The sequence below is a fragment of the Rhinopithecus roxellana genome, chromosome 12 (assembly GCF_007565055.1).
Source record: "Rhinopithecus roxellana isolate Shanxi Qingling chromosome 12, ASM756505v1, whole genome shotgun sequence".
Lineage (NCBI taxonomy): Eukaryota > Metazoa > Chordata > Mammalia > Primates > Cercopithecidae > Rhinopithecus > Rhinopithecus roxellana.
The window spans coordinates 29,468,252-29,493,906 of record NC_044560.1 but is presented as its reverse complement, the minus strand read 5'-3'; the positions used below and the strand labels follow the sequence as shown (position 1 = coordinate 29,493,906).

The following is a 25,655-nucleotide window of genomic DNA, read 5'->3' as shown; positions in this document are numbered from 1 at the left end:
TACTGAGAGAAGTTGTGTTCCACCCTCCCACCTTGATCCAAAATGCCAGGGCTCCCTTTCTAAGCCAGGTGAAGTCACAGAGCGTGGACAGAACCCACAACCGTCCAGAGGAAGGGTCACTGGGTGCCACCTGGTTTGCATCTGTGCCTTCGTCCTGCCTAGTTCCTGAGTTGGACCGCAGGCCCGGAATGTCAAGGCAAACAGTCCTGCTTCAGCCACTGGGCTCCAAGTCCCACCCCTTTCGGGGGCATGAAGTTAGGAAGCATCCGGCAGCTGCCTTCTATTTAAGCAACTGGCCTCCTTAGAGGCCACTCCTTGGCCATGCTGGGCGCAGGCATCTGGCCAGCATGCTGCTCTGCACAGCTTGCCTGGTCGGCCTGCAGCTTCTCATTTCCTGCTGCTGGGCCTTTGCCTGCCATAGCACTAAGCCTTCTCCTGACTTTACCCTCCCCGGGGATTACCTCCTGGCAGGCCTGTTCCCTCTCCATTCTGGCTGTCTGCAGGTGAGGCACAGACCCGAGGTGACCCTGTGTGACAGGTGAGTGAGGGGTCAGCAGAGCCACACTTAGTGGGACCTCTGGCTATAGGACCCCTCTGGCTGCCATCCTCAACCAGGACCTTGCCTCTGCCTTTGCCCCTTGAACTGTCTCCAGGCCTTGTCCATCAATCCACTTGCCACCTAAGTGCTGGCTAGACCTTCCTAGACACTTCAGCCAGTTTTCAATTATTTCGCCCTTGCTGTTAGAATGTGTTGTAACTCCATTGAAATCGGTTCTTGGCTTTGTACTGTACCTAGATGGCCAGGCCTAAGCAAGGGCGTCCTTTTCCCTCCTCTATCTTCTCTCCACTCCTACCCATGTTCAAAGCTCCCTAGAGTCCCAGATGACAAGTGTGGTTCTCCATGGGGTGGCAAGGTAAGACACATCCCATTAGATGCTTTAGGAGCTTAGGTTGGTGCCATCGTAAAGTCAACAATCTTGGTAGAGGGGTTTTATTTATTTATATTTTATTTATTTTTTATTTTTTTTGAGATGGAGTCTCACTCTGTCATCCAGGCTGGAGTGCAGTGGCACAATCTTGACTCACTGGACCCTCCTCCTCCTGAGCTCAAGTGATTCTCATGCCTTAACATCGGGAGTAGCTGGAATTATAGGTGTGTGCCACCACACCTGGCTAAATTTTTGTATTTTTTTGTAGAGACAGGGGTTTCACCATGTTGGTCGGGCTGGTCTTAAACTCCCAACCTCAGGTGATCCGCCTACCTCGGTCTCCCAAAGCACTGGGATTATGAGTGTGAGCCACCATGCCCAGCCTGCTTTTCTTTTCTTTCCTTTTTTTTTTTTTTTTTTGTTTGAGACCGAATCTTGCTCTGTCGCCCAGGCTGGAGTGCAGTGGCACTATCTCGGCTCACGGCAAGCTCCGCCTCCCGGGTTCACACCATTCTCCTGCCTCAGCCTCCGGAGTAGCTGGGACTACAGGTGCCCGCCACCACGCCCAGCTAATTTTTTGTATTTTTAGTAGAGACAGAGTTTCACCGTGTTAGCCAGGATGGTCTCGATCTCCTGAGCTAGTGATCCACCTGCCTTTGCCTCCCAAAGTGCTGGGATTACAGGCGTGAGCCACTGCGCCTTGCCAGCCTGCTTTTCTTTTAAAGATAGTTGTAGCTGAGCACGGTTGGCCCAGGAAGAAGTTTCTGGAAATCCTAGTATATGACGGCCTACTCGAAGGGCTACAGCTGGAAACCTGGATAAAGAGAATGGGCTGGGAAGAGAGGTTGGGTAGAGCAGGAGGAGGGAAGACATGAAAACTGTCTTCAGATACCTGAAGAACTGTCTCAGGCAGGAGGCACGACCCCTCCTTTGAGTGACTCAGGGGACAGAAGTGGTAGAAGCCATGGAAGACCCTTCTAACAAGCAAGAGGCTGGAAAATGGAACAGGCTAGCACACCTTATGTATTTGTTTGTTGGTTTATTTATTTATAGAGATGAGGTCTTGCCCTTTCCCCCAGGCTGGAGTATAGTGGTGCAGTCATAGCTCACTGCAGCCTCACTTGAGCCTCATTGAAGCTCAAGTGATTTTCCTGCCCCAGCTCCCAAGTAGCTGGGACTACAGGCATGCACCACCACTCCTGGCTAATTTTTTAATGTTTTGTAGAGAAGGTAGTCTTACTGTGTTGCTCAGGCTGGTCTCAAACTCCTGGTCTCAAGTGATTCTCCTGCCTGGGCCTCCCAAAGCATTGGGATTATGGGTGAGCCACTGTGCCAGCCATTAAAGAAAAAATTTTTTTTGAGCTGGGATCTCACTGTGTTGCCCTGGCTGATCTCCACCTCCTGGGCTCAAGCAATCCTCCATCCTCAGCCTCCTGAGTAGCTGGGACTACGGGCATGGACCACTGCACCTGGCTTAGCCTGCTCTTTTTTTTTTTTTTTTTTTTTTTGAGACGGAGTCTTGCTCTGTCGCCCAGGCTGGAGTGCAGTGGCCGGATTACAGGCATCAGCCACCGAGCCCGGCCCCATTTTTTGTACCTTTAATAAAGACAGGGTTTCGGCCAGGCATGGTAGCTCACGCCTGTAATCCCAGCACTTTGGAAGGCTGAGGCGGGTGGATCACAAGGTCAAGAGATCAAGACCATTCTGGCTAACATGGTGAAACCCCGTCTCTACTGAAAACACAAAAAATTAGACGGGTGTGGTGGTGGGCGCCTGTAGTCCCAGCTACTCAGGAGGCTGAGGCAGGAGAATGGTGTGAACCCAGGAGGCAGAGCTTGCAGTGAGCCAAGATCGCACCACTGTACTCCAGCCTGGGCGACAGAGTAAGACTTCGTCTCAAAAAAAAAAAATAAATAAATAAAGACAGAGTTTCGCTACGTTGGCCAGGCTGGTCTCGAACTCCTGGCCTCAAGTGATCCGCCCACCTTGGCCTCCCAAAGTGCTGGGATTACAGTCGTGATCTGCTGTGCCCAGCCAGAAGGTATTTTTTAGATTTAGTAAACATTTAAATCAATAGAATTGAGCTGGGCACGGTGGCTCATGCCTGTAATCCAAGCAACTTTGGGGGGCTGAGGCAGGTGGATTGCCTGAGCTCAGGCATTCGAGACCAGCCTGGGCAACACAGTGAAACCCTGTCTCTACTAAAATACAAAAAAATTAGCTGCGAGTGGTGGCATGCGCCTGTAATCCCAGTTACTTGGGAGGCTGAGGAAGGATAATTGCTTGAACCTGGGAGGTGGAGGTTGCAGTGAGCAGAGATCACACCATTGCACTGGTCAACGTGTGAAACCCTGTCTCTACTAAAAATACGAAAATTAGCTGGACATGTGGATGCACACCTGCAGTCCCAGCTACTCTGGAGGCTGAGGCAGGAGAATTGCTTGAACTGGGGTCGGGGGCGTGGAGGTTGCAGTGAGCTGAGATAGTGCCATTACACTCCAGCCTGGGCAACAAGGCAACAAGAGTGAAACTCTGTCTCAAAAAGAAAAAAAAAGCTAGGTGCAGTGGTTCAGTGTAATCCCAGCACTTTGAGAGGCCAAGGTGGGCAGATCACCTGAGGTCAGGAGTTCGAGACCAGCCTGACCAACATGGAGAAACCCCCTCTCTACTAAATATACAAAATTAGCCGGGCATGGTGGCATATACCTGTAATCCCAGCTACTCGGGAGACTGAGGCTGGAGAATCACTTGAACCCGGGAGGCAGAGGTTGCAGTGAGGCGAGATCGTGCCATTGCACTACAGCCTGGGCAACAAGAGCAAAACTCCATCTTGTAAGGTTAGCCGAAAGAAAGAACGAGTGGACCCAAAGTCAGGCAAGCAAGTTTATTAACCTGCTGGGCTGCTCCACAGCAATCAGAGGAAGCAGCAGCCCGGGCTTACAGACTAGAGGGTATAAGTATATTTTAGGGAGGGAGCAGGGCTGCCTAGGGGCTGTTTCTGGGTAAAACCACTTCCTGGTTGATGGGCAGATGTTGGGGGAAAAAAACAACAGCTGGGGACCATCTGCCTTGGCGGAGGACCTGTAGGTGGTGAGAAAAAGAGGGGACAGAGAAAAACAAGGGGTGGGGAAAACATCCGCCTTGGCGGAGGGCCTTTGCTGGGTTGGGTCCCTAACATTCCAGCCTTTAATAGGTAATAGAGAAGGGGTGTCGTTGCCTTCTGACTGTTTCTAGCTGAAGAGGGGCGATGTTTATGGAGAAAGGCTGTGGGGTTGGTACAGTTGTTCTTGAAGCTGCTGGTATTCTTAAAGTAGCATCATGTCTTGTACTGACCCATCGAGAGTGAGCGAGGGCTGTTAGCACGTTGTCACCTCTCACCATGGGTGAAGGCTCTAATGTGGTCCCGTAAAAACTGGGTAAGGAGGCCGGGCGCGGTGGCTCAAGCCTGTAATCCCAGCACTTTGGGAGGCCGAGACGGGCGGATCACGAGGTCAGGAGATCGAGACCATCCTGGCTAACACGGTGAAACCCCGTTTCTACTAAAAAATACAAAAAACTAGCCGGGCGAGGTGGCGGGCGCCTGTAGTCCCAGCTACTCGGGAGGCTGAGGCAGGAGAATGGCATAAACCCGGGAGGCGGAGCTTGCAGTGAGCTGAGATCCGGCCACTGCACTCCAGCCTGGGCGACAGAGCGAGACTCCGTCTCAAAAAAAAAAAAAAAAAAAAAAAAAAAACTGGGTAAGGAGATGTAGGAGGCAAGGGCCAAATGCTAAAAGGAGAAAAAGGGTTATGGCAGGGCCCAGGAGGGGCATTAGCCAGGGTGCCTAGGGGTTACGAAACCACTGGGGCCAGGAGTCTGAAAGGGGCTGCCTGATTTCAGAAGCCCTTTCATTTAACCGTCAGGCTGCATCTCGTACTAGTCCTGACTGGTTAGTATAGAAACAGCACTTGTCGGCCGGGCGCGGTGGCTCAAGCCTGTAATCCCAGCACTTTGGGAGGCCGAGACGGGCGGATCACGAGGTCAGGAGATCGAGACCATCCTGGCTAACATGGTGAAACCCCGTCTCTACTAAAAAATACAAAAAACTAGCCGGGCGAGGTGGCGGGCGCCTGTAGTCCCAGCTACTTGGGAGGCTGAGGCAGGAGAATGGCGTAAACCCGGGAGGCGGAGCTTGCAGTGAGCTGAGATCCGGCCACTGCACTCCAGCCTGGGCGACAGAGCGAGACTCCGTCTCAAAAAAAAAAAAAAAAAAAAAAAAAAACTGGGTAAGGAGATGTAGGAGGCAAGGGCCAAATGCTAAAAGGAGAAAAAGGGTTATGGCAGGGCCCAGGAGGGGCATTAGCCAGGGTGCCTAGGGGTTACGAAACCACTGGGGCCAGGAGTCTGAAAGGGGCTGCCTGATTTCAGAAGCCCTTTCATTTAACCGTCAGGCTGCATCTCGTACTAGTCCTGACTGGTTAGTATAGAAACAGCACTTGTCGGCCGGGCGCGGTGGCTCAAGCCTGTAATCCCAGCACTTTGGGAGGCCGAGACGGGCGGATCACGAGGTCAGGAGATCGAGACCATCCTGGCTAACATGGTGAAACCCCGTCTCTACTAAAAAATACAAAAAACTAGCCGGGCGAGGTGGCGGGCGCCTGTAGTCCCAGCTACTTGGGAGGCTGAGGCAGGAGAATGGCGTAAACCCGGGAGGCGGAGCTTGCAGTGAGCTGAGATCCGGCCACTGCACTCCAGCCTGGGCGACAGAGCGAGACTCCGTCTCAAAAAAAAAAAAAAAAAAAAAAAAAAACTGGGTAAGGAGATGTAGGAGGCAAGGGCCAAATGCTAAAAGGAGAAAAAGGGTTATGGCAGGGCCCAGGAGGGGCATTAGCCAGGGTGCCTAGGGGTTACGAAACCACTGGGGCCAGGAGTCTGAAAGGGGCTGCCTGATTTCAGAAGCCCTTTCATTTAACCGTCAGGCTGCATCTCGTACTAGTCCTGACTGGTTAGTATAGAAACAGCACTTGTCGGCCGGGCGCGGTGGCTCAAGCCTGTAATCCCAGCACTTTGGGAGGCCGAGACGGGCGGATCACGAGGTCAGGAGATCGAGACCATCCTGGCTAACATGGTGAAACCCCGTCTCTACTAAAAAATACAAAAAACTAGCCGGGCGAGGTGGCGGGCGCCTGTAGTCCCAGCTACTTGGGAGGCTGAGGCAGGAGAATGGCGTAAACCCGGGAGGCGGAGCTTGCAGTGAGCTGAGATCCGGCCACTGCACTCCAGCCCGGGCGACAGAGCGAGACTCCATCTCAAAAAAAAAAAAAAAAAAAAAAAAAAAAAAAAAAAAAGAAACAGCACTTGTCTGCTAAGAAGATGCACAGTCCACCTTTTTCGGCAGTGAGGAGATCTAAACCTCAACGGTTTTGAAGTGACACTGCTGCTAAAGAGTCTATTCAGGGCTGGGCGCGGTGGCTCACGCCTGTAATCCCAGCACTTTGGGAGGCCGAGGTGGGCGGATCACAAGGTCAGGAGATCAAGACCATCCTGGCTAACACGGTGAAGCCTCGTCTCTACGAAAAATACAAAAAATTAGCTGGGCATGGTGGCAGGCGCCTGTGGTCCCAGCTATTTGGGAGGCTGAGGCAGGAGAATGGCCTGAATCTGGGAGGCGGAGCTTGCAGGGAGCCCAGCTCACGCCATTGCACTCCAGCCTGGGCAACAGAGCGAGACTTTGTTTCAAAAAAAAAAAAAAAATGTCTATTTGGGATTGGAGAATAAGGATAGATTCAGCTATGTCTTGTAGGCTGTCCCAGTGATCTTTTGAGACAGCGTGTAGTAGGGCAGAGAGGTGGACAAATATTGGGGTGATAAGGCCCAACACCAGGCCGTGGGGGCTACGAAGTCCAGCGGAGTCAAAGGAATAAGAAAAGACAAGAGAGAAAGTGGGACCAGGGGACCAACTCTAGTATGAAGGCTGCGAAGGACCTGAGCGCTGGGAGCCCACGCTATTTATTGGTGATCAAACAAAGAAACAGGTGGTGAGGATGTGGGGGTTGAAAGGAGGCACTGTATCAAGTGAATGAGCTACAGCTGTGAGGGTGTAACATTTTATTTGAAACATATGGCTACTTGAGATAATGGGAGTGCTAGAAGCAAGGAGCCAGCAAGTCTAGAAACATTCCAAAGGCCACGAGGGTTTTTTTCTTTTCTTTTCTTTTCTTTTGTTTGTTTTTTTGAGACAAAGTCTTGCTTCCTTGCCCAGGCTAGACTGTAATGGTGCAATCTTGGCTCACTGCAAGCTCGGTCTTCCAGGTTCACGCCATTCTGCCTCAGCTTCCCGAGTAGCTGGGACTACAGGTGCCTGCCACAACGCTCGGCTAATTTTTTGTGTTTTTGGTAGAGACGGGGTTTCTCCATGTTAGCCAGGATGGTCTCCATCTCCTGACCTCCTCGGCCTCCCAAAGTGCTGGGATTACAGGCGTGAGCCACGGCGACTGGCCAGGCCATGAGGGGTTTTAAACCCTGGACCCTGGACATGTTCCAAGACTCTTTTACATTATGTCAGACATGCAAGCCTGCCTCAGCTTCTCTCCCATCACTCAGCTTTTCTCCCAACAGACAAGCCTGCTATCCTTGTTCCTGTTGCAGGAGTAATTCCTAGTCCTATAAGCAGGGGTATTAGCTGTACAGCTCTGAGTTGACGGACTTGAGCTTTAATAGGGATTGGTAAACTCTGATTTCCAGGGGCAATGTCAATTTTGGGGTTTAAGAAGACTAGGGTGCAGGTGCCAGTCCAATTGGTAGGGAGGCAGACATAGGTTGAGGTTCCACACAAGAAAGATATACCTTGGCTGGGCAGAAAGAACTGGTTATGTATACTGAAAAAGCATGTGAGTTTATTGTTTTCATTCTCCCACATGCCTAGAGTGCTTGCTAAGGCGGCTCCACTGAGTGGCTGAAAAGGAGTTGCAGGGATAATTGGAGTGGCTCCTCGTGTTTTATTCTCCCATTGGAGAAAGAATTGTTTTGTGTCTACCAGGAGCCATTCAAAAGAGTAATTGAAAGAGGGTATAAGGAGGCATTTGGCCAGGAGGGGAGCTGTGCTGCAAGAGGTCCATGGGTGAATGGCCATACAGCCTGTATGTCTGCCATTACAAAATCTTGACTGTTTAGTAAAGAGCTGGTGGTGACTTTTGGGGGTCCTGAAAAGTAGACGAGTTGTTTAAATTTGGCCGTTTTGGTGACCTTAAAATTTTGGTGGTCGTTTGGGGCTTGAAGCTGTAAGGTATGGTTACATTGATGGGACAGTAGGTGACCTAAAGGTAGACCTGAGGGCAGATTACATTGGATACGCACAGGGGCTTGGAAAGTCAGACCGGCGTTGGTGGTCGCAGGGCCGTGAATGGGCTTGTCATTACTTGTATATTGGGTAAGGCTGGAGATATAGGAGCGTAAAAGTTGTACTATGCGCCCTGTCAGAGTGTTTTTTGTCATATCTATGACAGAAAATTTAGCCAATGACTGCATGTCTAAAAGTTGTAAAGGGCTTTTTCCTTCATAACGGGGGTGATAGGTTAACTTAGTAAGAACCCAGTCTTTTGAGGGAACAGAGGTGGCAACATAGGTGATAGTTGATAGGGAGATACAGAGCCAGCAGTCTTTTGCTAGGATGGGGTTGGACTGGTTTCGTAGGGAGGGAGTTAAGCTAAGGGTCTTGTAGAGGTAGTTGGGTAGTATTGGAAGGGGAGGTGTGGCTATGTGGAGCAGCCAATGGATTAGGAGAGTTACATAGGCAAAGAGTAAGTAGGAAAATAAATAAGTGCATTTCATCTGGGGAAAAGTCATATAGGGTGCCTTGAAAGAGGAGGTCATCTATCCACTCTAAAAGAGAGTCCAGAGTGGGAGTTTGGAGCTGAAACCAGGAGATGTCTTGGTGGAGAGGATGATGAGAGTGAAGTGGCAAGGTAGGCAGGAACAGGGCATTGGAGAGAAATCAGGAATGTACTTGCGATTGTCAGGAGGAGAAAGAGGAGTCTGGGTATTGTTTAAGTGTCTCCTTTATGGACAGGCATGAGGCAGAGTTTACTTGGGCCAAGGAGGGTACTGGAGAATTGGCAGAAGGCAATGGTGGGTCAGTTGTAGGCGGATCAGTTGTAGGAGCCCTTTTTAATCTAGAAAGTTGGTACCAAGAAGCATGTCCTGAGAGTTTGGCTGCAGTGGGGATTGTGAGGATGATTTGGAAAGGGGCTTCCCACTTACACCTGGGGCTGGTCGGGTTAAGAGTTTTTAAGAAGACATGCTTTCCTGGAAGGAGAGTCTGGTTGGTGGAGCCTTCATGGGGTTTTGGGAGGGCCTGGTCAGCTTGTTCATGAAGGAGATGGTGGATGAGAGAGAGTGTTGGGACGTATTCTCCTAGCTGAGAGTTAGAAGGGGGCCTGTTTTGTAAGAGGAAAGGGCGTCCATACATTAACTCAAATGGACTGAGGAAAGAGGGTGCTTTTGGGCTGGCTCTGATGCGGACTAGGGCTATGGGCAGGAGGGAGGTCCAGCGTTTTGGACTTCAAGAGTGAGTTTGGGCCGGGCGCGGTGGCTCAAGCCTGTAATCCCAGCACTTTGGGAGGCCGAGACGGGCGGATCACGAGGTCAGGAGATCGATACCATCCTGGCTAACACGGTGAAACCCCGTCTCTACTAAAAAATGCAAAAACTAGCCGGGCGAGGTGGCGGGCGCCTGTAGTCCCAGCTACTCGGGAGGCTGAGGCAGGAGAATGGCGTAAACCTGGGAGGCGGAGCTTGCAGTGAGCTGAGATCCGGCCACTGCACTCCAGTCCGGGCGACAGAGCGAGACTCCGCCTCAAAAAAAAAAAAAAAAAAAGAAAAAAAAGAGTGAGTTTGGGTAACTGAGTTTTAAGGATGCCATTTGCCCTTTCAACTTTTCCTGATGACTGGGGTTGATATGGGACATGGAGGCGCCACTGGACACTGAGGGACTGAGAAACCTGTTGGCTGATTTGGGAGATGAAGCTAGGAGTTGGACTCCTAATTATGTTACTGTTGGGGTGGAGAGTTGTACTTTGGAGGGGGAGACCGTATACGCTTTGTTAGCAAGAAAGTTTAGAAGGGTAATAGTGTGAGTCTGAGAGTCTTCTAGGGAGGGACTACAGAGGAGGAGGTCATCCACATATTGAAGAAGACGGCTGGGGGAAAGGTCTAAGGAGGTGAGGTCTTGGGCTAGGGCTTGCCCAAAGAAATGAGGACTATCCCTGAAGCCTTGGGGAAGGACAGTCCATGTGAGTTGCTGTGACTGGAGGGTGTTAGGGTCAGCCCAGGTGAAGGCAAAGAGGTTTTGGGAATCAGGATGTAGGGGAATGGTAAAGAAGGCATCTTTTAGGTCAATAGCAGTGTAGTGGGTGGTATTGGAGGGGATGAGAGAGAGAAGTGTATACAGGTTAGGGACTATGGGGTGAATATGGCGGACTGCCTGATTAATGGCTCGGAGGTCTTGAATGAGTTGGTATGAGCCGTCTGAGTTTTTAACAGGGAGGATGGGGGTGTTACATGGAGAATGTGTTCGCTGAAGAAGACCATGTGAGCAGAGCTTGTTTACAATGAGCTATAGACTCTTTTGGTGGGTTAGGGAAATGGGGTATTGGGGGATGTTGGAGAATTTGGAGGGGTCTTTTAGCTGGATTTTGATGGGGTTATAGTGAGCAGTTAGGGAAGGGGTAGTAGTATCCTACAGTATTGAGTTCATAAGAGAGGAAGGAAGTGGGTGCTGGGGAGAGGGGTCAGGGACTGGACTGGAGGAGAGGAGTAGGAGGGACTTGGGGTGAGGGAGACAAGAAAAGGTGATACAAGCCTTGAATTTGGCAAAGTCTCAGCCTAGAATGGGGATGAGGCAATGAGGCACGATAAGGAAAGACTATGAGAAAATGGCATTGAATAGGGAATGAGTAAGAGGTCTGGTGGCGCGTGGATGCTAGATGAGTCTGTCAACCCCCACAACTGAGATTGAGAAGGGAGAATTGGTACTGAGAATTCAGGCAAGGCCGAGTAGGTGGCCCTGGTATTGATTAAAAAGGAGATTGGTGGCCGGGCGCTGTGGCTCAAGCCTGTAATCCCAGCCAGCACTTTGGGAGGCCGAGACGGGCAGATCACGACCATCCTGGAGATTGAGACCATCCTGGCTAACATGGTGAAACCCCATCTCTACTAAAAAATACAAAAAACTAGCTGGGCGAGGTGGTGGGCGCCTGTAGTCCCAGCTACTTGGGAGGCTGAGGCAGGAGAATGGCATAAACCCGGGAGGCAGAGCTTGCAGTGAGCTGAGATCCAGTCACTGCACTCCAGCCTGGGAGACAGACAGAGCAAGACTCCGTCTCAAAAAATAAATAAATAAATAAAGGAGATTGGCCTACCTGCTACTAGCAGAGTTACACTGGGCTCTGATGCATTGATGGCAGTTGGGGCTGGGGGCCCTGCGACTTGTCCGTTCTCAGAAGCTAGGTCAAGGAGTTGCGGGAGTGTAAGCGATTCTTCACTTTTTGTCTCGCTGAAGGGGAGGTGGTTCTGAGGTGCAGGCTTTTCTGTCCATCTGTTGAGACGATGGTCAGACTTCCAATGGCCTGTCTGCTGGCAGACTGGGCAAGGGTTCTTCAGCACTCGTGGGTTAGGACATGCCTGCGCCCAGTGGCCATCTTTGCCACACTTAAAGCAGCGCCTGGGAGGATTACTGCTATTGGGTCTTTTGTGCTCTTGGGTACTATGGCTATGTTGACAGATAGCCACAGCTAGAAGCTGGTATTTAGCGTGATCTCTCCCTTTAGGCTCTATCTAATTTACTTTGCTCATCCCTGTTATTGAAGACTTTGAAAGCCAGGTTAAGGAGGTCTTGTTGTGGGGTTTGAAGGCCATATTCAACCTTTTTAAGTTTGCACCAGGTGTCGGGGCAGATTGGGAGATAAAACAGGTATTAAGAACAACAGTTCCTTCTCGGGAGGAAGGGTCGATGCAGGTGTATTTTTGGAGAGCCTCTATAAGGCAGGAAAGGAATTGGGCAGGATTTTCATCTGCCTTTTGGGAACTGTCTTAAGGTTTTCTTTTTTTTTCTTTTTGAGATGGAGTCTCGCTCTGTCGCCCAGGCTGGAGTGCAGTGGCCGGATCTCAGCTCACTGCAAGCTCCGCCTCCCGGGTTTACACCATTCTCCTGCCTCAGCCTCCTGAGTAGCTGGGACTACAAGCGCCCGCCACCTCGCCCGGCTAGTTTTTTGTATTTTTTAGTAGAGACGGGGTTTCACTGGGTTAGCCAGGATGGTCTTGATCTCCTGACCTTGTGATCCACCCGTCTCGGCCTCCCAAAGTGCTGGGATTACAGGCTTGAGCCACCGCACCCGGCTGGTTTTCAAAATTTAGAACCTTATGGGCAGCTTTGTTAAGGCCTGCAATGAGGCAGGTAATCATATGGTTACGGGATGCCCGGCCAGGGTGTGTGGGTTGGTACTCCCAGGAAGGCTCTCCCTGGGGAACAGCAGTAACTCCTACAGGCTTAGTAGGATCTTGCCGATGAAGATCGGTGGCGTGTGCCTGGGCTGCGAGACACAGTCTTTTCTTCTCTTCTGGAAGGAGGGTGGAAGAGAGGATGATGTAGAGATCATGCCAAGTGAGTTCATAAGATGGGGTAAGATATTTAAATTATTTGTTATAAGTATTGGAATTGGAGCAGAGGGACCCAAGACATTTTCCAATTTGGGAGAGGTCAGAGAGGGAGAAAGGGACGTGGACACGGACAATCACCTCAGCTCCTGCCACCTCCCGGAGGGGACGTGAGGGGGCTGGTTAAGGGGCATGTTGGGCCTGAGAATGGGTAAGGGGTAGAGACGGTGAGGATTCGGAGTCAGAGGCAGAGTGGTTGGAGAGAGGGGGAAAAGGGGGCAGAATAGGAACGGTGACATAAGGTGGGGGATTGGGGTGGTTTAATGGAGGACCATGATGGTGGCGAGGGGGAAATTGGCGGGGTTAAAAGAAAAGGAGTCGGCCAGGCGCGGTGGCTCAAGCCTGTAATCCCAGCACTTTGGGAGGCCGAGACGGGCAGATCACAAGGTCAGGAGATCGAGACCATCCTGGCTAACACGGTGAAACCCCGTCTCTACTAAAAAATACAAAAAAACTAGCTGGGCGAGGTGGCGGGCGCCTGTAGTCCCAGCTACTTGGGAGGCTGAGGCAGGAGAATGGCGTAAACCCGGGAGGCGGAGCTTGCAGTGAGCTGAGATCCGGCCACTGCACTCCAGCCTGGGCGACAGAGTGAGACTCCGACTCAAAAAAAAAAAAAAAAAGAAGAGGAGTCATCGACTGGGGCTGTAGGAGAGTGGCAGAGGGTAAGTTGGGTTTGGAGCAGGCGAGGAGGATTTGGAAAATAGAACAGGACTGGCAGAGAGAAAGGTGGCTACAGAGAGTGAAGAAAGCCTGAACATAAGGAATCTCGGACCATTTCCCATTGCAGTGGCAAAAGTTGTCTAAGTCTTCAAGTACATTGAAATTGAAAGTGCCGTTTTCGGGACATTGGGAGCTATTGTCTAATCTGTATTGAGGCCAGGCAGTATTAGAGTAGAAAAGCAGCTTCTTAGGATGGACCTTTGAACGGAGCCTGAGGACACTGAGGTTGCACAGAAGACACCCAAGAGGGGTGGTCTTAGGAAGCATAGAATGAGAAACTCCTCTGGTGAATGGAGGGGGGTGGGTAGAGGAAGAAGAGACTGCCGGTCAACAAGGATGGCAGGAGAGGGTGTCCCCTGTCCTGCAAGCCCTGTCCAGAATAGAGGAGGTAGCCACTCAGTCAGACGTCCCTGAAATGGAGGAGCCAGAGGCCTGGAGGCCAGAGGAAGCCCTTGGCCCAGCGCTGGGTCTTTCGGGAATTCAGAGACGGTCAAGGATTCTGGGTAAATGGCAAGAGTCTCTTTTACTCACCTCTGCAGAAGCTCTAATGATGAATGAGGTTGCCAACAATGGGAGAGTCCGAGAAATCCTCCAGGTCTTCGGCAGTTTCGGGAAGGGGAGGGTGGCCAGGAGAGAGGTGGGATGAGGGGGAAAGGCTCTATCTAGCACACAGCCCAGGAGGAGGGAGGGAGGGAAGGAGGGGGAGAGAGAGAAAGAGAGAGAGACAGAGAGACAGAGAGAGAGAGAGAGACAGAAAGTCCTCTGGGGATGCCTGGCCAGAGCCTACCCATTCCTGGGTTGCGGCACCAAAACATAAGGTTAGCCGAGACCCAAAGTCAGGCAAGCAAGTTTATTAACCTGCTGGGCTGCTCCACAGCAATCAGAGGAGGCAGCAGCCCAGGCTTACAGACTAGGGGGTATAAGTATATTTTAGGGAGGGAGTGGGAGCTGTTTCTGGGTAAAGCCACATCCTGGTTGATGGGCAGATGTTAGGAGAAAAAAAACAACAGCTGGGGAACATCCACCTTGGCAGAGGGCCTGCAGGTGGTGAGAAAAGCAGGAGATGGAGAAAAACAAACAGGTGGGGGGGAACATCTGCCTTGGCGGAGGGCCTTTGCTGGGTTGGGTCCCTAACACATCTCAAAAAAAACAAACAAAAAAAAGCCTGAAGTTTCTGTATAAGGAGGGACTCGAGGGAATTCTGCCTCCATAGCGTCTTAGGACTGAAGAGCATAGTAACATCAATTCTTTACAGAATGTCCAGCCTGCTGGTCTGTCCTGCAAAATTTGAACTTGCCAGCCCTCACAATGTGAACCAATTCCTTAAACTAAATTTCTCACTCACTCTCTCTCTCTAGAAAACACTGACTAATGTAGCAGGTTTCTCTGCTCCAGGACCTCAGGAACTTTTTTTTTTTTTTTTTGAGACGGAGTCTCGCTCTGTCGCCCAGGCCGGAGTGCAGTGGCCGGATCTCAGCTCACTGCAAGCTCCACCTCCCGGGTTTACGCCATTCTCCTGCCTCAGCCTCCCGAGTGGCTGGGACTACAGGCGCCTGCCACCTCGCCCGGCTAGTTTTTGTATTTTTTAGTAGAGACGGGGTTTCACCATGTTCGCCAGGATGGTCTCGATCTCCTGACCTCGTGATCCGCCTGTCTCGGCCTCCCAAAGTGCTGGGATTACAGGCTTGAGCCACCGCGCCCGGCCCCTCAGGAACTTTTTGATGCCGATACGCTTCTCCATCAGGGCCAGCTTGTTCCTCCTGCTGAGCTTCAGAGCCCTTGTTGAAGTTGTGGTTTGGGGAACTGGACCGATGACCTCAAAGGTTCCCTTCTACCCCCAAGCCTCAGAGTCTAGGAGGCCAGAGGGTTTCAGCAGGGCCTTGTCCTTCTTAGCTCTCTCTGCTTGGCTTTCTCCACAGGCCTGGTAGCTTCAATGAGCATGGTTACCACCTCTTCCAGGCTATGCGGCTTGGGGTTGAGGAGATAAACAACTCCACGGCCCTGCTGCCCAACGTCACCCTGGGGTACCAGCTGTATGATGTGTGCTCTGACTCTGCCAATGTGTACGCCACGCTGAGAGTGCTCTCCCTACCAGGGCCACGCCACATAGAGCTCCAAGGAGACCTTCTCCACTATTCCCCTAAGGTGTTGGCAGTCATTGGGCCTGACACCACCAACCGTGCTGCCACCACAGCCGCCCTGCTGAGCCCTTTCCTGATGCCCCTGGTAAGCTGGAGCCTCAGACCTTTGCCCGTCTCCCTTCAGGCAAGTCTGGGCTGGGGCATGTGGGCAAGAGCTGCTGTCCCCTCAAGGTTGCCTGCCCCCTGGATCTCTTGGGTGGTCACTGTTCTTTAGTCACAAGTCAGGGGTCCCTGCCCAGCGTGGTTCTGGCCTCAGCCTTCCTCTCTTTCCAGGGCTGCTTCCAGATCCCTGCCTCCACTCTCATGGGAAAACCCATTCTCCTTGGGAACTACTGCCATTCAGCTGCACTCCTGCTGCCCTCCACTCCCCTCCTCCCTCCAGAGGTTCCATTGCCTTTGTTAGGAATGGACACCCTGGACGGGCACTGTGGCTTATGCCTGTAATCCCTTGGGGAGGCTGGGCAGATCTCTTGAGGCCAGGAGTTCGAGACCAGCCTGGCCAATATGGTGAAACCCCATCTCTACTAAAAATACAAAAGTTGGCCGGGCGCGGTGGCTCAAGCCTGTAATCCCAGCACTTTGGGAGGCCGAGACGGGCGGATCACGAGGTCAGGAGATCGAGACCATCCTGGTTAACACGGTGAAACTCCGTCTCTACTAAAAAATACAAAAAACTAGCCGGGCGAAGTGGTGGGCGCCTGTAGTCCCAGCTACTCGGGAGGCTGAGGCGGGAGAATGGCGTAAACCCAGGAGGCGGAGCTTGCAGTGAGCTGAGATCCGGCCACTGTACTCCAGCCCGGGCGACAGAGCAAGACTCCGTCTCAAAAAAAAAAAAAAAAAAAAAAAAATACAAAAGTTAACCGAGAGTGGTGGTGTGTGCCTGTAATCCTAGCTACTCGGGAGGCTGAGGCAGGAGAATTGCTAGAACCTGGGAGGTGGAGGTTGCAGTGAGCCAAGATTGTGCCACTGCACTCAAGCCTAGGTGACAGAGTGATGCCTTGTCCCCCCACTACCCCCCCAAAAAAGGACACCCTTTGCTTCCCACCCCATAGACTGTTCCACATCATCCCAGTCTCTCCTGCCTGCCTTTCCTTCTTCCCTCCTGGCTCAGAGGTGCTGACATCCCTCACCTTGCTGAGGTCAGTCCTGTCCCTGTGCTTATTCTTGCCCTGTACCTTGGACCACAGCCCCTCCTTGTCTTATGGATTCTTCCCCATGGGTTCCTGCCTGGCCTGTGGTTGCCGTCATCCCTCTCCCTCCTCCAGGCTCTCTACACTGAGCACTGACTCCCTGCCCCTTCCCATGGAAGCTTCCTGCTGGCTTCTCCCTCCCCTCACTGCCTCTCCGCCCCTGAGGGCTGCCCCCACCACTCTTGCTTTTGCTGTGACCTGGGACACCTTCTAAGTCTCCAAATCCTACTTTGCAGTCCTTTATCTTAGGTGACTTTTTTTTTTTTTTTTTTTTTTGAGACGGAGTCTCACTCTGTCGCCCAGGCTACAGTGCAGTGGCGCGATCTCGGCTCACTGCAAGCTCCGCCTCCTGGATTCATGCCATTTTCCTGCCTCGGCCTCCTGAGTAGCTGGTGCCCACCACCACACCTGGCTAATTTTTTGTATTTTTAGTAGAGACAGGGTTTCACCAAGTTAGCCAGGATAGTCTTGATCTCCTGACCTCGTGCCGGCCTCAGCCTCCCAAAGTGCTGGGATTACAGGCGTGAGCTACCGCGCCCGGCCTATCTTAGGTGAATTCTTTGTGATTTTTTTTTTTTTTTTTTTTTTTTGAGACAGTCTCACTCTGATGCCCAGGCTGGAGTGCAGTGGCGCAATGTTGACTCACTGTCTCCCAGGCTCAAGCGATCCTCCCACTTCATACTCCCAAGTAGCTGGGTCCACAGGCATGTGCCACCATGCCTGGCTAATTTTTGCATTTTTTGTAGAGATGGAGGTCTCACCATGTTGCCTAGACTGGCCTGGAACTCCTGGGCCCAAGCAATCCACCTGCCTTGGCCTCCCAAAGTGATGAGATTACAGGCACGAGCCACCGTGCCCTTTGTGACATTTTAGACCAGTCCTCCTATGAGAGTCTTTCCTTGGAATTTATGCCCCGCCAGCCCCCTACCCGCGCCTGGCTTTCACTTGCAGCCCTTCTCTCCTCTTGCCCCACTTCCTCTGGAAAGGTAGGTGATTCCCCGGAGCAAGCTTCACCCTCCTCTCCTCCCCTTTTCCAGTTCCCAGGCAGGCTGTGGGCTCGTGGCTTAACTTCCCATTCTCAGTCCCCTCCCCTCTGATCTGAGCCCCTGACGCTGGCCCAACCTCACCATATCAGGGACCCAGCAGAGCACAGATTGACCTTACCTCCCTACACTACAAAAGCCTCTTTTCTTCCTGTATTGGCCCCACCCCTCTGGTGGAGGGTAGTGATGGAGCAGCCATCTCCCCAGAGTCCTGCCCACTGCCGCTTCTCGTTGCCCTGCTCCCCGTCTTTCGTCCTCTCTGGCCTCCTTTTCCACTGCCACAGCCACAGCTGGAATTCAGACTAGCATTATCTCTCAACTAGATTCTTCCATCAGTGCCCTAAGGCTTCCCCCTGATTCTAGTCTTGAATCTTTTCTAACTCATTCCTCACTGAAGTCAGAGATATGCTCATAAAATGCAAGTCCTGGCTGCTGTGGCTCACGCCTGTAATCCCAGCACTTTGGAAGGCTGAGGTGGGCAGCTCATGAGGTCAGGAGTTGGAAACCAGCCTGGCCAACGTGGTGAAACTAAAAATGCAAAAATTAGCTGGGGGTAGTGGCAGGCACCTGTAATCCCAGCTACTCAGGAGGCTGAGGCAGGAGAATTTCTTGAACCCAGGAGGCAGGTGTTGCAGTGAGCCGAGATCGTGCCACCACACTCCAGCCTGGGCGATAGAGCAAGACTCTGTCTCAGAAAAAAAAGAAAAAATGCAAGTCCGAACATAGCAGTTCTCTGCGGATGTGCTTAGGGCCTCCCTGTAGCTTACAGCAGTGGCCCCCAACCTTTTTGGCATCAGGGACTGGGTTTGTGGAAGACAATTTTTCTATGGACAGGTGTGTGAGGAGTTGGTTTCAGGACGACTCAAGTGCATTACATTTATTGTGCACTTATTTATATTATTACATTGTTTTATTTATATATATATTTATAAATAAATATATATAAAATATATTTTATTATAAATAAAAAAATACATATATATATATATTTTTTGAGACGGAGTCTCGCTCTGTCGCCCAGGCTGGAGTGCAGTGGTGTGATCTCAGCTCACTGCAACCTCCACCTCCCGGGTTCAAGCAATTCTCCTGCCTCAGCCTCCGAAGTAGCTGGGAGTACAGGCACTCACCACCACGCCCGGCTAATTTGTGTAGTTTTTAGCAGAGACGGGGTTTTGCCATATTGGCCAGGCTGGTCTCAAACTCCTGACCTCGTGATCCGCCCACCTCGGCCTCCCAACGTGCTGGGATTACAGGCGTGAGCCACTGCACCTGGCCATCATGTATTAATATAATAAAATAATTCTACAACTCCCCATCATGTAGAATCAGTGGGAGCCCTGAGCTTGTTTTCCTGCAACTAGATGGTCCCATCTGGGGGTGACGGGAGACAGAGACAGGTCATCAGACATTAGATTCTCATAAGTAGCGCGCAACCCAGATCCCTCACATGCGCAGTTCACAGTAGGGTTCATGCTCCTACAAGAATCTGATGCTGGTGCTGATCTGACAGGAAGGGAGCAGCTGTAAATACAGATGAAGCTTTGCTTACTCACCAGCTGCTCACCTCCTCCTGTGAGGCACGGTTCCTAACAGGCCACTGACCTAACTTCTGCCCTGACCTACACATGCTTCTCTTCTTCCTTGCAAACTGCCTCCAGCGGAAGTCCCTGAAGGTCCCCAAACACACGGGACTATTTCACTCCTATGCAAGTTTTGTCTCCTTTGCTTGGAATGCATCCCCTCCCCTCTTGTTCCCAGGCAGATTCCCACTCCTCCCCCACAACCCATCCTGGTGGAGCCTTCGCAGGTGATTTGTCAGTGTCACAGGGTGAGTGGTGCTCTCCTGGTCTCCCCTGCTCCCTGCATCCCCACACCCAGCACAGGCCCAGGCATTGGGGGGCCTTCAGTGGAGACTTATGCCACTGAACTGGCTGAATGGCACCTCCCACAGATCAGCTATGGGGCCAGCAGCGAGACGCTCAGCGTGAAGCGGCAGTATCCCTCTTTCCTGCGCACCATCCCCAACGACAAGTACCAGGTGGAGACCATGGTGCTGCTGCTGCAGAGGTTCGGGTGGACCTGGATCTCTCTGGTTGGCAGCAGTGGCGACTATGGGCAGCTAGGGGTGCAGGCACTGGAGAAGCAGGCCACTGATCAGGGGATCTGCATTGCTTTCAAGGACATCGTGCCCTTCTCGGCCCAGGTAGGCGATGAGAGGATGCAGCGCCTGATGCGCCACCTGGCCCAGGCCACGGCCACCGTTGTGGTCGTTTTTTCCAACCGGCCATTGGCCAGGGTGTTTTTCGAGTCCGTGGTGCTGGCCAACCTGACTGGCAAGGTGTGGGTCGCCTCAGAGGCCTGGGCCCTCTCCAGGCACATCACTGGGGTGCCCGGGATCCAGCGCATTGGGATGGTGCTGGGCGTAGCCATCCAGAAGAGGACTGTGCCTGGCCTGAAGGCATTTGAAGAAGCCTATGCCCGGGCAGACAAGGGAGCCCCTAGGCCTTGCCACAAGAGCTCCTGCTGCAGCAGCAATCAGGTCTGCAGAGAATGTGAAGCTTTCACGGCACACACGATGCCCAAGCTCAAAGGCTTCTCCATGAGTTCTGCCTACAACGCGTACCAGGCTGTGTATGCAGTGGCCCATGGCCTCCACCAGCTCCTGGGCTGTGCCTCTGGAGTTTGTTCCAGGGGCCGAGTCTACCCCTGGCAGGTAAGAGAGCCCACCCCAGCACCTTCTGTCAGGGAGAACAGCCAATCCTGAGACGAGCAGAGTGGGCACTCTCTGGTCACCCTAAATGCCAAGGGTGATAAATGCGACTAACTTATGGACTGTTTTTTTTTTTTTTTTTTTTTTTTTTTTTTTTTTTTTTTTTTTTTTTGAGACGGAGTTTCGTGGAGTGCAGTGGCCGGATCTCAGCTCACTGCAAGCTCCGCCTCCCGGGTTTACGCCATTCTCCTGCCTCAGCCTCCTGAGTAGCTGGGACTACAGGCGCCTGCCACCTCCCCCGGCTGGTTTTTTGTATTTTTTAGTAGAGACGGGGTTTCACTGTGTTAGCCAGGGTGGTCTCGATCTCCTGACCTCGTGATCCGCCCGTCTCGGCCTCCCAAAGTGCTGGGATTACAGGCTTGAGCCACCGCGCCCAGCCCAGGACTGTTTTTTTTGAGACAGAATCTGGCTCTGTTGCCCAGGCTGCAGTGCAGTGATGTGATCTCAGCTCACTGCAACTTCCACCTTCTGGGTTCAAGTGATTATCCTGCCCCAGCCTCCTGAGTAGCTGAGATTACAAGCACCCACCATCACGCCTAGCTAATTTTTCTTTTTTTTTTTTTGAGACGGAGTCTCGCTCTGTTACCCAGGCTGGAATGCAGTGGCATGCTCTCAGCTCACTGCAAGCTCTGCCTCCCAGGTTCACACCATTCTCCTGCCTCAGCCTCCCGAGTAGCTGGGACTACAGGTGCTTGCCACTATGCCCGGCTAATGTTTTTGTATTTTTAGTAGAGATGGGGTTTCACCATGATAGCTAGGATGGTCTCGATCTCTTGACCTCGTGATCCGCCTGTCTCGGCCTCCCAAAGTGCTGGGATTACAGGCGTGAACGACTGCGCCTGGCCTAATTTTTGTATTTTTAGTAGAGATGGGGTTTCACCACGTTGGCCAAGCTGGTCTCGAACTCCTGGCATCAAGTGATCCTCCTGCTTCAGCTTCCCAAAATGCTGGGATTACAGGCGTGAGCTCTCTTCTCTTAGACAGATCTTTCTCTCTGATCCTTACCTTCTCTCACCCACTGTGTCTTGGAAGTGTCAAGTGACAAGGTCCAGGGCTAAAACTGACTGTAAAGGAGCCTTTGTTAGAGGCCTCCTCTCAGGAGGTTGGTGGGGAGGGTTGAGGGGCTTCCTAAGAAGGAAGGGACTATACCTTCTCGATGGGCTGAAACCACCAGGATGGAAACCCAGGAAGGCCCCATGCCCTTGCTTCTGGGACCATGTGGGTCTGTGCTGTCTATGGTGGCTTTGTGATATGTGTTTCTTTCAGCTTTTGGAGCAGATCCACAAGGTGAATTTCCTTCTACACGAGGACACTGTGATGTTTAATGACAACGGAGACCCCCTCAGTAGCTATAACATAATTGCCTGGGACTGGAGTGGGCCGAAGTGGACCTTCACAGTCCTTGGTTCCTCCACGTGGTATCCAGTTCAGCTAGACATAAATGAGACCAAAATCCAGTGGCATGGAAAGGACAACCAGGTAATGGGGATGTGGCCATTCACCAGGTAACTACCTTATGGGCAGCCTAGAGCCTGGGGGTGATGCTGACACAGTGTACAGGGAGCAGGAGGGGGACCCCAGGGGTCCAGCTGCCACCACTCTACCCATCCTGGCCAGGGAAGCAGGGAAGACATTCATAGGCGAGTGTGCAGATGCCCTGGGGCGGAAGTTCACATTACCAGGGGCCCTGCCCTGGGAGTGAGCCCTGAGGGCAGATGCACAGAGATTCTGTTTTCTGTTCCACATGTTAGCTGGCCCCTCTGGCTTCTTACAGGTACCTAACTCTGTGTGTTCCAGTGACTGTCTTGAAGGGCATCAGCGAGTGGTTACAGGTTTCCATCACTGTTGCTTTGAGTGTGTGCCCTGTGGGGCTGGGACCTTCCTTAACAAGAGTGGTGAGTGGGCAATGGAGCAGGCGAGCTACCCAGCACTCCCGGGGGCTACACAGTGGAGGGAGGCCTCCCTTGGTCCCCATGTGCACATGCCCTGCCCCAGAACCAGGGCCCAGTCACTTGGCTGCCAGTTAGCTTCAGGTTGGAGGACTCCTGCTACCAGACAGAATTCTGATAAAGAGAATCAGCCGCTGGGTGCAGTAGCTCACGCCTGTAACCGCAGCACTTTGGGAGGCCAAGGCGGGCGGATCACGAGGTCAGGAGATCGAGACCATCCTGGCTAACATGGTGAAACCCCGTCTCTACTAAAAAAATACAAAAAACTAGCCAGGCGAGGTGGCGGGCGCCTGTAGTCCCAGCTACTCGGGAGGCTGAGGCAGGAGAATGGCATAAACCCGGGAGGCGGAGCTTGCAGTGAGCTGAGATCCGGCCACTGCACTCCAGCCTGGGCGACAGAGCAAGACTCCGTCTCAAAAAAAAAAAAAAAAAAAGAGGCTGGTCCCGGTGGCTCACGCCTGTAATCCTAGCACTTTGGGAGGCCAAGACGAGAGGATCACCTGAGGATCAGGAGTTCGAGACCCGCCTGAGCAACATGGTGAAACCCCATCTCTACTAAAAATACAAAAAAAATTAGCTGGGTGTTGTGGTATGTGCCTGTAATCCGAGCTATTCGGGGAGATGAGGCAGGAGAATCTCTCGAACCCGGGAGGCAGAGGTTGTGGTGAGCTGAAATTGCACCATTGCACTCCAGCCTGGGCAACAAAAGCAAAACTCCATCTGAAAAAAAAAAAAAGAAAAGAAAAAGAAAGAATCAGCCAACTGAAATCCTTAGACCGAGGTGTGTCCTCTATTAGACAGCTGTCATCACAACTCCTACAAATGCAATCGTATCCTGAATTCAACCTCTTTCTCTCTTTTTTTTTTTTTTTTTTTTTTTTTTGAGACGGAGTCTCGCTCTGTTGCCCAGGCTGGAGTGCAGTGGCTCAGTCTCGGCTCACTGCAAGCTCTGCCTCCCGGGTTTACGCCATTCTCCTGCCTCAGCCTCCCGAGTAGCTGGGACTACAGGCGCCCGCCACCTCGCCCGGCTAGTTTTTTGTATTTTTTAGTAGAGACGGGGTTTCACCGTGTTAGCCAGGATGGTCTCGATCTCCTGACCTCGTGATCCGCCCATCTCGGCCTCCCAAAGTGCTGGGATTACAGGCTTGAGCCACCGCGCCCGGCCTCAACCTCTTTCTCTAAATGAATGTAGCTATTGTCCCCTTTGTGCCCTCTTGTCCTGCTGTTCCTTCTGTTGCCCATGCCAAAGACACTAGCTCCTTGAACAGCCTGGCCTGAATACAGATACTAGCATGTCTGCAACAGAGAAAAAAACAGCATTCCCCATCCAGCAATGCAAGATCAAGAACAGAGAGCAAATTAAATAGCTAAGGACTCATGTCCTTCGTTGGTGTCCAGGGGCCACATTCTTTCCTTTCACCATCTCTGTAGGGACAGGAATACTTCCCTTCTGTCCTCAGAGGGTCAGGACTCAGAGAAACCACAGAGCAGCAGCTAAGGAAAATGGTTCATGGAAATGCTGGAGAGAGAGAGGGGTTAAAATGTCCTCCCTTGGGAGCAGGCTGCTCCCATTGGATCGTAGCCTCTCTGTTATGTGGGCAGAGCTACCAGGGTAAGGTCCTCCCTAGGGTTTGCAAAACCCTCATGGGATCATGAGCCATATAGAACTGACCTGTGTGTCTCCAGAGTCTGTAATTAATACAGGCATTTTGAGGAAATGCTTGGCCTCAGGCCCCACTCCCGGCTACCCCCATCCCACCATGCCTAGCACAGTCTAGCTGCCTGGGTACAATTCTCCCAGTATCTTGCAGGCCCCTATTTCCTATTCCTACTCTGCTCATCTGGCTCTCAGGAACCTTCTTGGCCTTCCCTTTCAGACCTCTACAGATGCCAGCCTTGTGGGAAAGAAGAATGGGCACCTGAGGGAAGCCAGACCTGCTTCCCGCGCACTGTGGTGTTTTTGGCTTGTCAAGAGCACACCTCTTGGGTGCTGCTGGCAGCTAACACGCTGCTGCTGCTGTTGCTGCTTGGGACTGCTGGCCTGTTTGCCTGGCACCTAGACACCCCTGTGGTGAGGTCAGCAGGGGGCCGCCTGTGCTTTCTTATGCTGGGCTCCCTGGCAGCAGGTAGCAGCAGCCTCTATGGCTTCTTTGGGGAGCCCACGAGGCCTGCATGCTTGCTGCGCCAGGCCCTCTTTGCCCTTGGTTTCACCATCTTCCTGTCCTGCCTGACAGTTCGCTCCTTCCAACTAATCATCATCTTCAAGTTTTCCACCAAGGCACCTACATTCTACCACGCCTGGGTCCAAAACCATGGTGCTGGCCTGTTTGTGATGATCATCTCAGCGTCTCAGCTGCTTATCTGTCTAACTTGGCTGGTGGTGTGGACTCCACTGCCCACTAGGGAATACCAGCGCTTCCCCCATCTGGTGATGCTTGAGTGCACAGAGGCCAACTCCCTGGGCTTCATACTGGCCTTTCTCTACAATGGCCTTCTCTCCATCAGTGCCTTTGCCTGCAGCTACCTGGGCAAGGACTTGCCAGAGAACTACAACGAGGCCAAATGTGTCACCTTCAGCCTGCTCTTCAACTTCATGTCCTGGATCGCCTTCTTCACCACGGCCAGCATCTACGACGGCAAGTATCTGCCCGCGGTCAACATGCTGGCTGGGCTGAGCAGCCTGAGCAGCGGCTTCGGCGGGTATTTTCTGCCCAAGTGCTACGTGATCCTCTGCCGCCCAGACCTCAACAGCACAGAGCACTTCCAGGCCTCCATTCAGGACTACACGAGGCACCGCGGCTCCACCTGACCAGTGGGATCAGCAGGCATAGCTGGTAGCCTTCTCTGTCCTGAGGGTCGAAGGTCGAGCAGGCCGGGGCTGTTTGGGAGGCCTTTGGGCACCTCAGTCTGGGGTTGGGACGTGTAAGCGCCCGGGAGGGCCCAGACCAGGCTCCGGGCTGCCAAAATAAAGAAATGAAATGCGTATCTGGTCTCCTGTCGGGGAAGAGGGTGAGGTGTCGCGGATTCAAGTCTGAACCCAGAACCTGGAAAACGCTGGATGCCCAGCTTGACGTTGCTAGGCAACCCCGGAGGCGGGCCCAGCGCCAAAAGAACAAGGCGTGGCCTCATCCCCTCATCCCATTGGCCGTTCTCTGCGGGGCCCCGCCCTCGGGTGCCGGAGCTAGAAGCTCTACGCTTCCGAGGCTCCCCTCCTGGCCGGCA

At 52.4% G+C, this 25,655-nt stretch overlaps 1 protein-coding gene across 4 annotated transcripts; it reads left to right on the top strand.

The window, feature by feature from the left end:
- The first annotated feature begins 251 nt into the window (after positions 1-251).
- TAS1R1 (taste 1 receptor member 1) lies at positions 252-25,416 on the top strand. 4 transcript variants are annotated; one of them, XM_010357395.2, is made up of 6 exons: positions 252-538; positions 15,260-15,566; positions 19,666-20,427; positions 21,751-21,963; positions 22,259-22,379; positions 24,311-25,416. In XM_010357395.2, exons 1-6 carry the CDS (start codon positions 348-350, stop codon positions 25,240-25,242), a joined length of 2,526 nt encoding a protein of 841 aa, XP_010355697.1. In that variant the 5' UTR covers positions 252-347; the 3' UTR covers positions 25,243-25,416. The 4 variants fall into 4 exon arrangements, with proteins under 4 accessions (XP_010355697.1, XP_030797550.1, XP_030797552.1 ...); XM_030941690.1 differs by lacking the exon at positions 252-538 and adding an exon at positions 3,967-4,019; XM_030941692.1 differs by lacking the exon at positions 252-538 and adding an exon at positions 3,975-4,012.
- Positions 25,417-25,655: the final 239 nt, after the last annotated feature.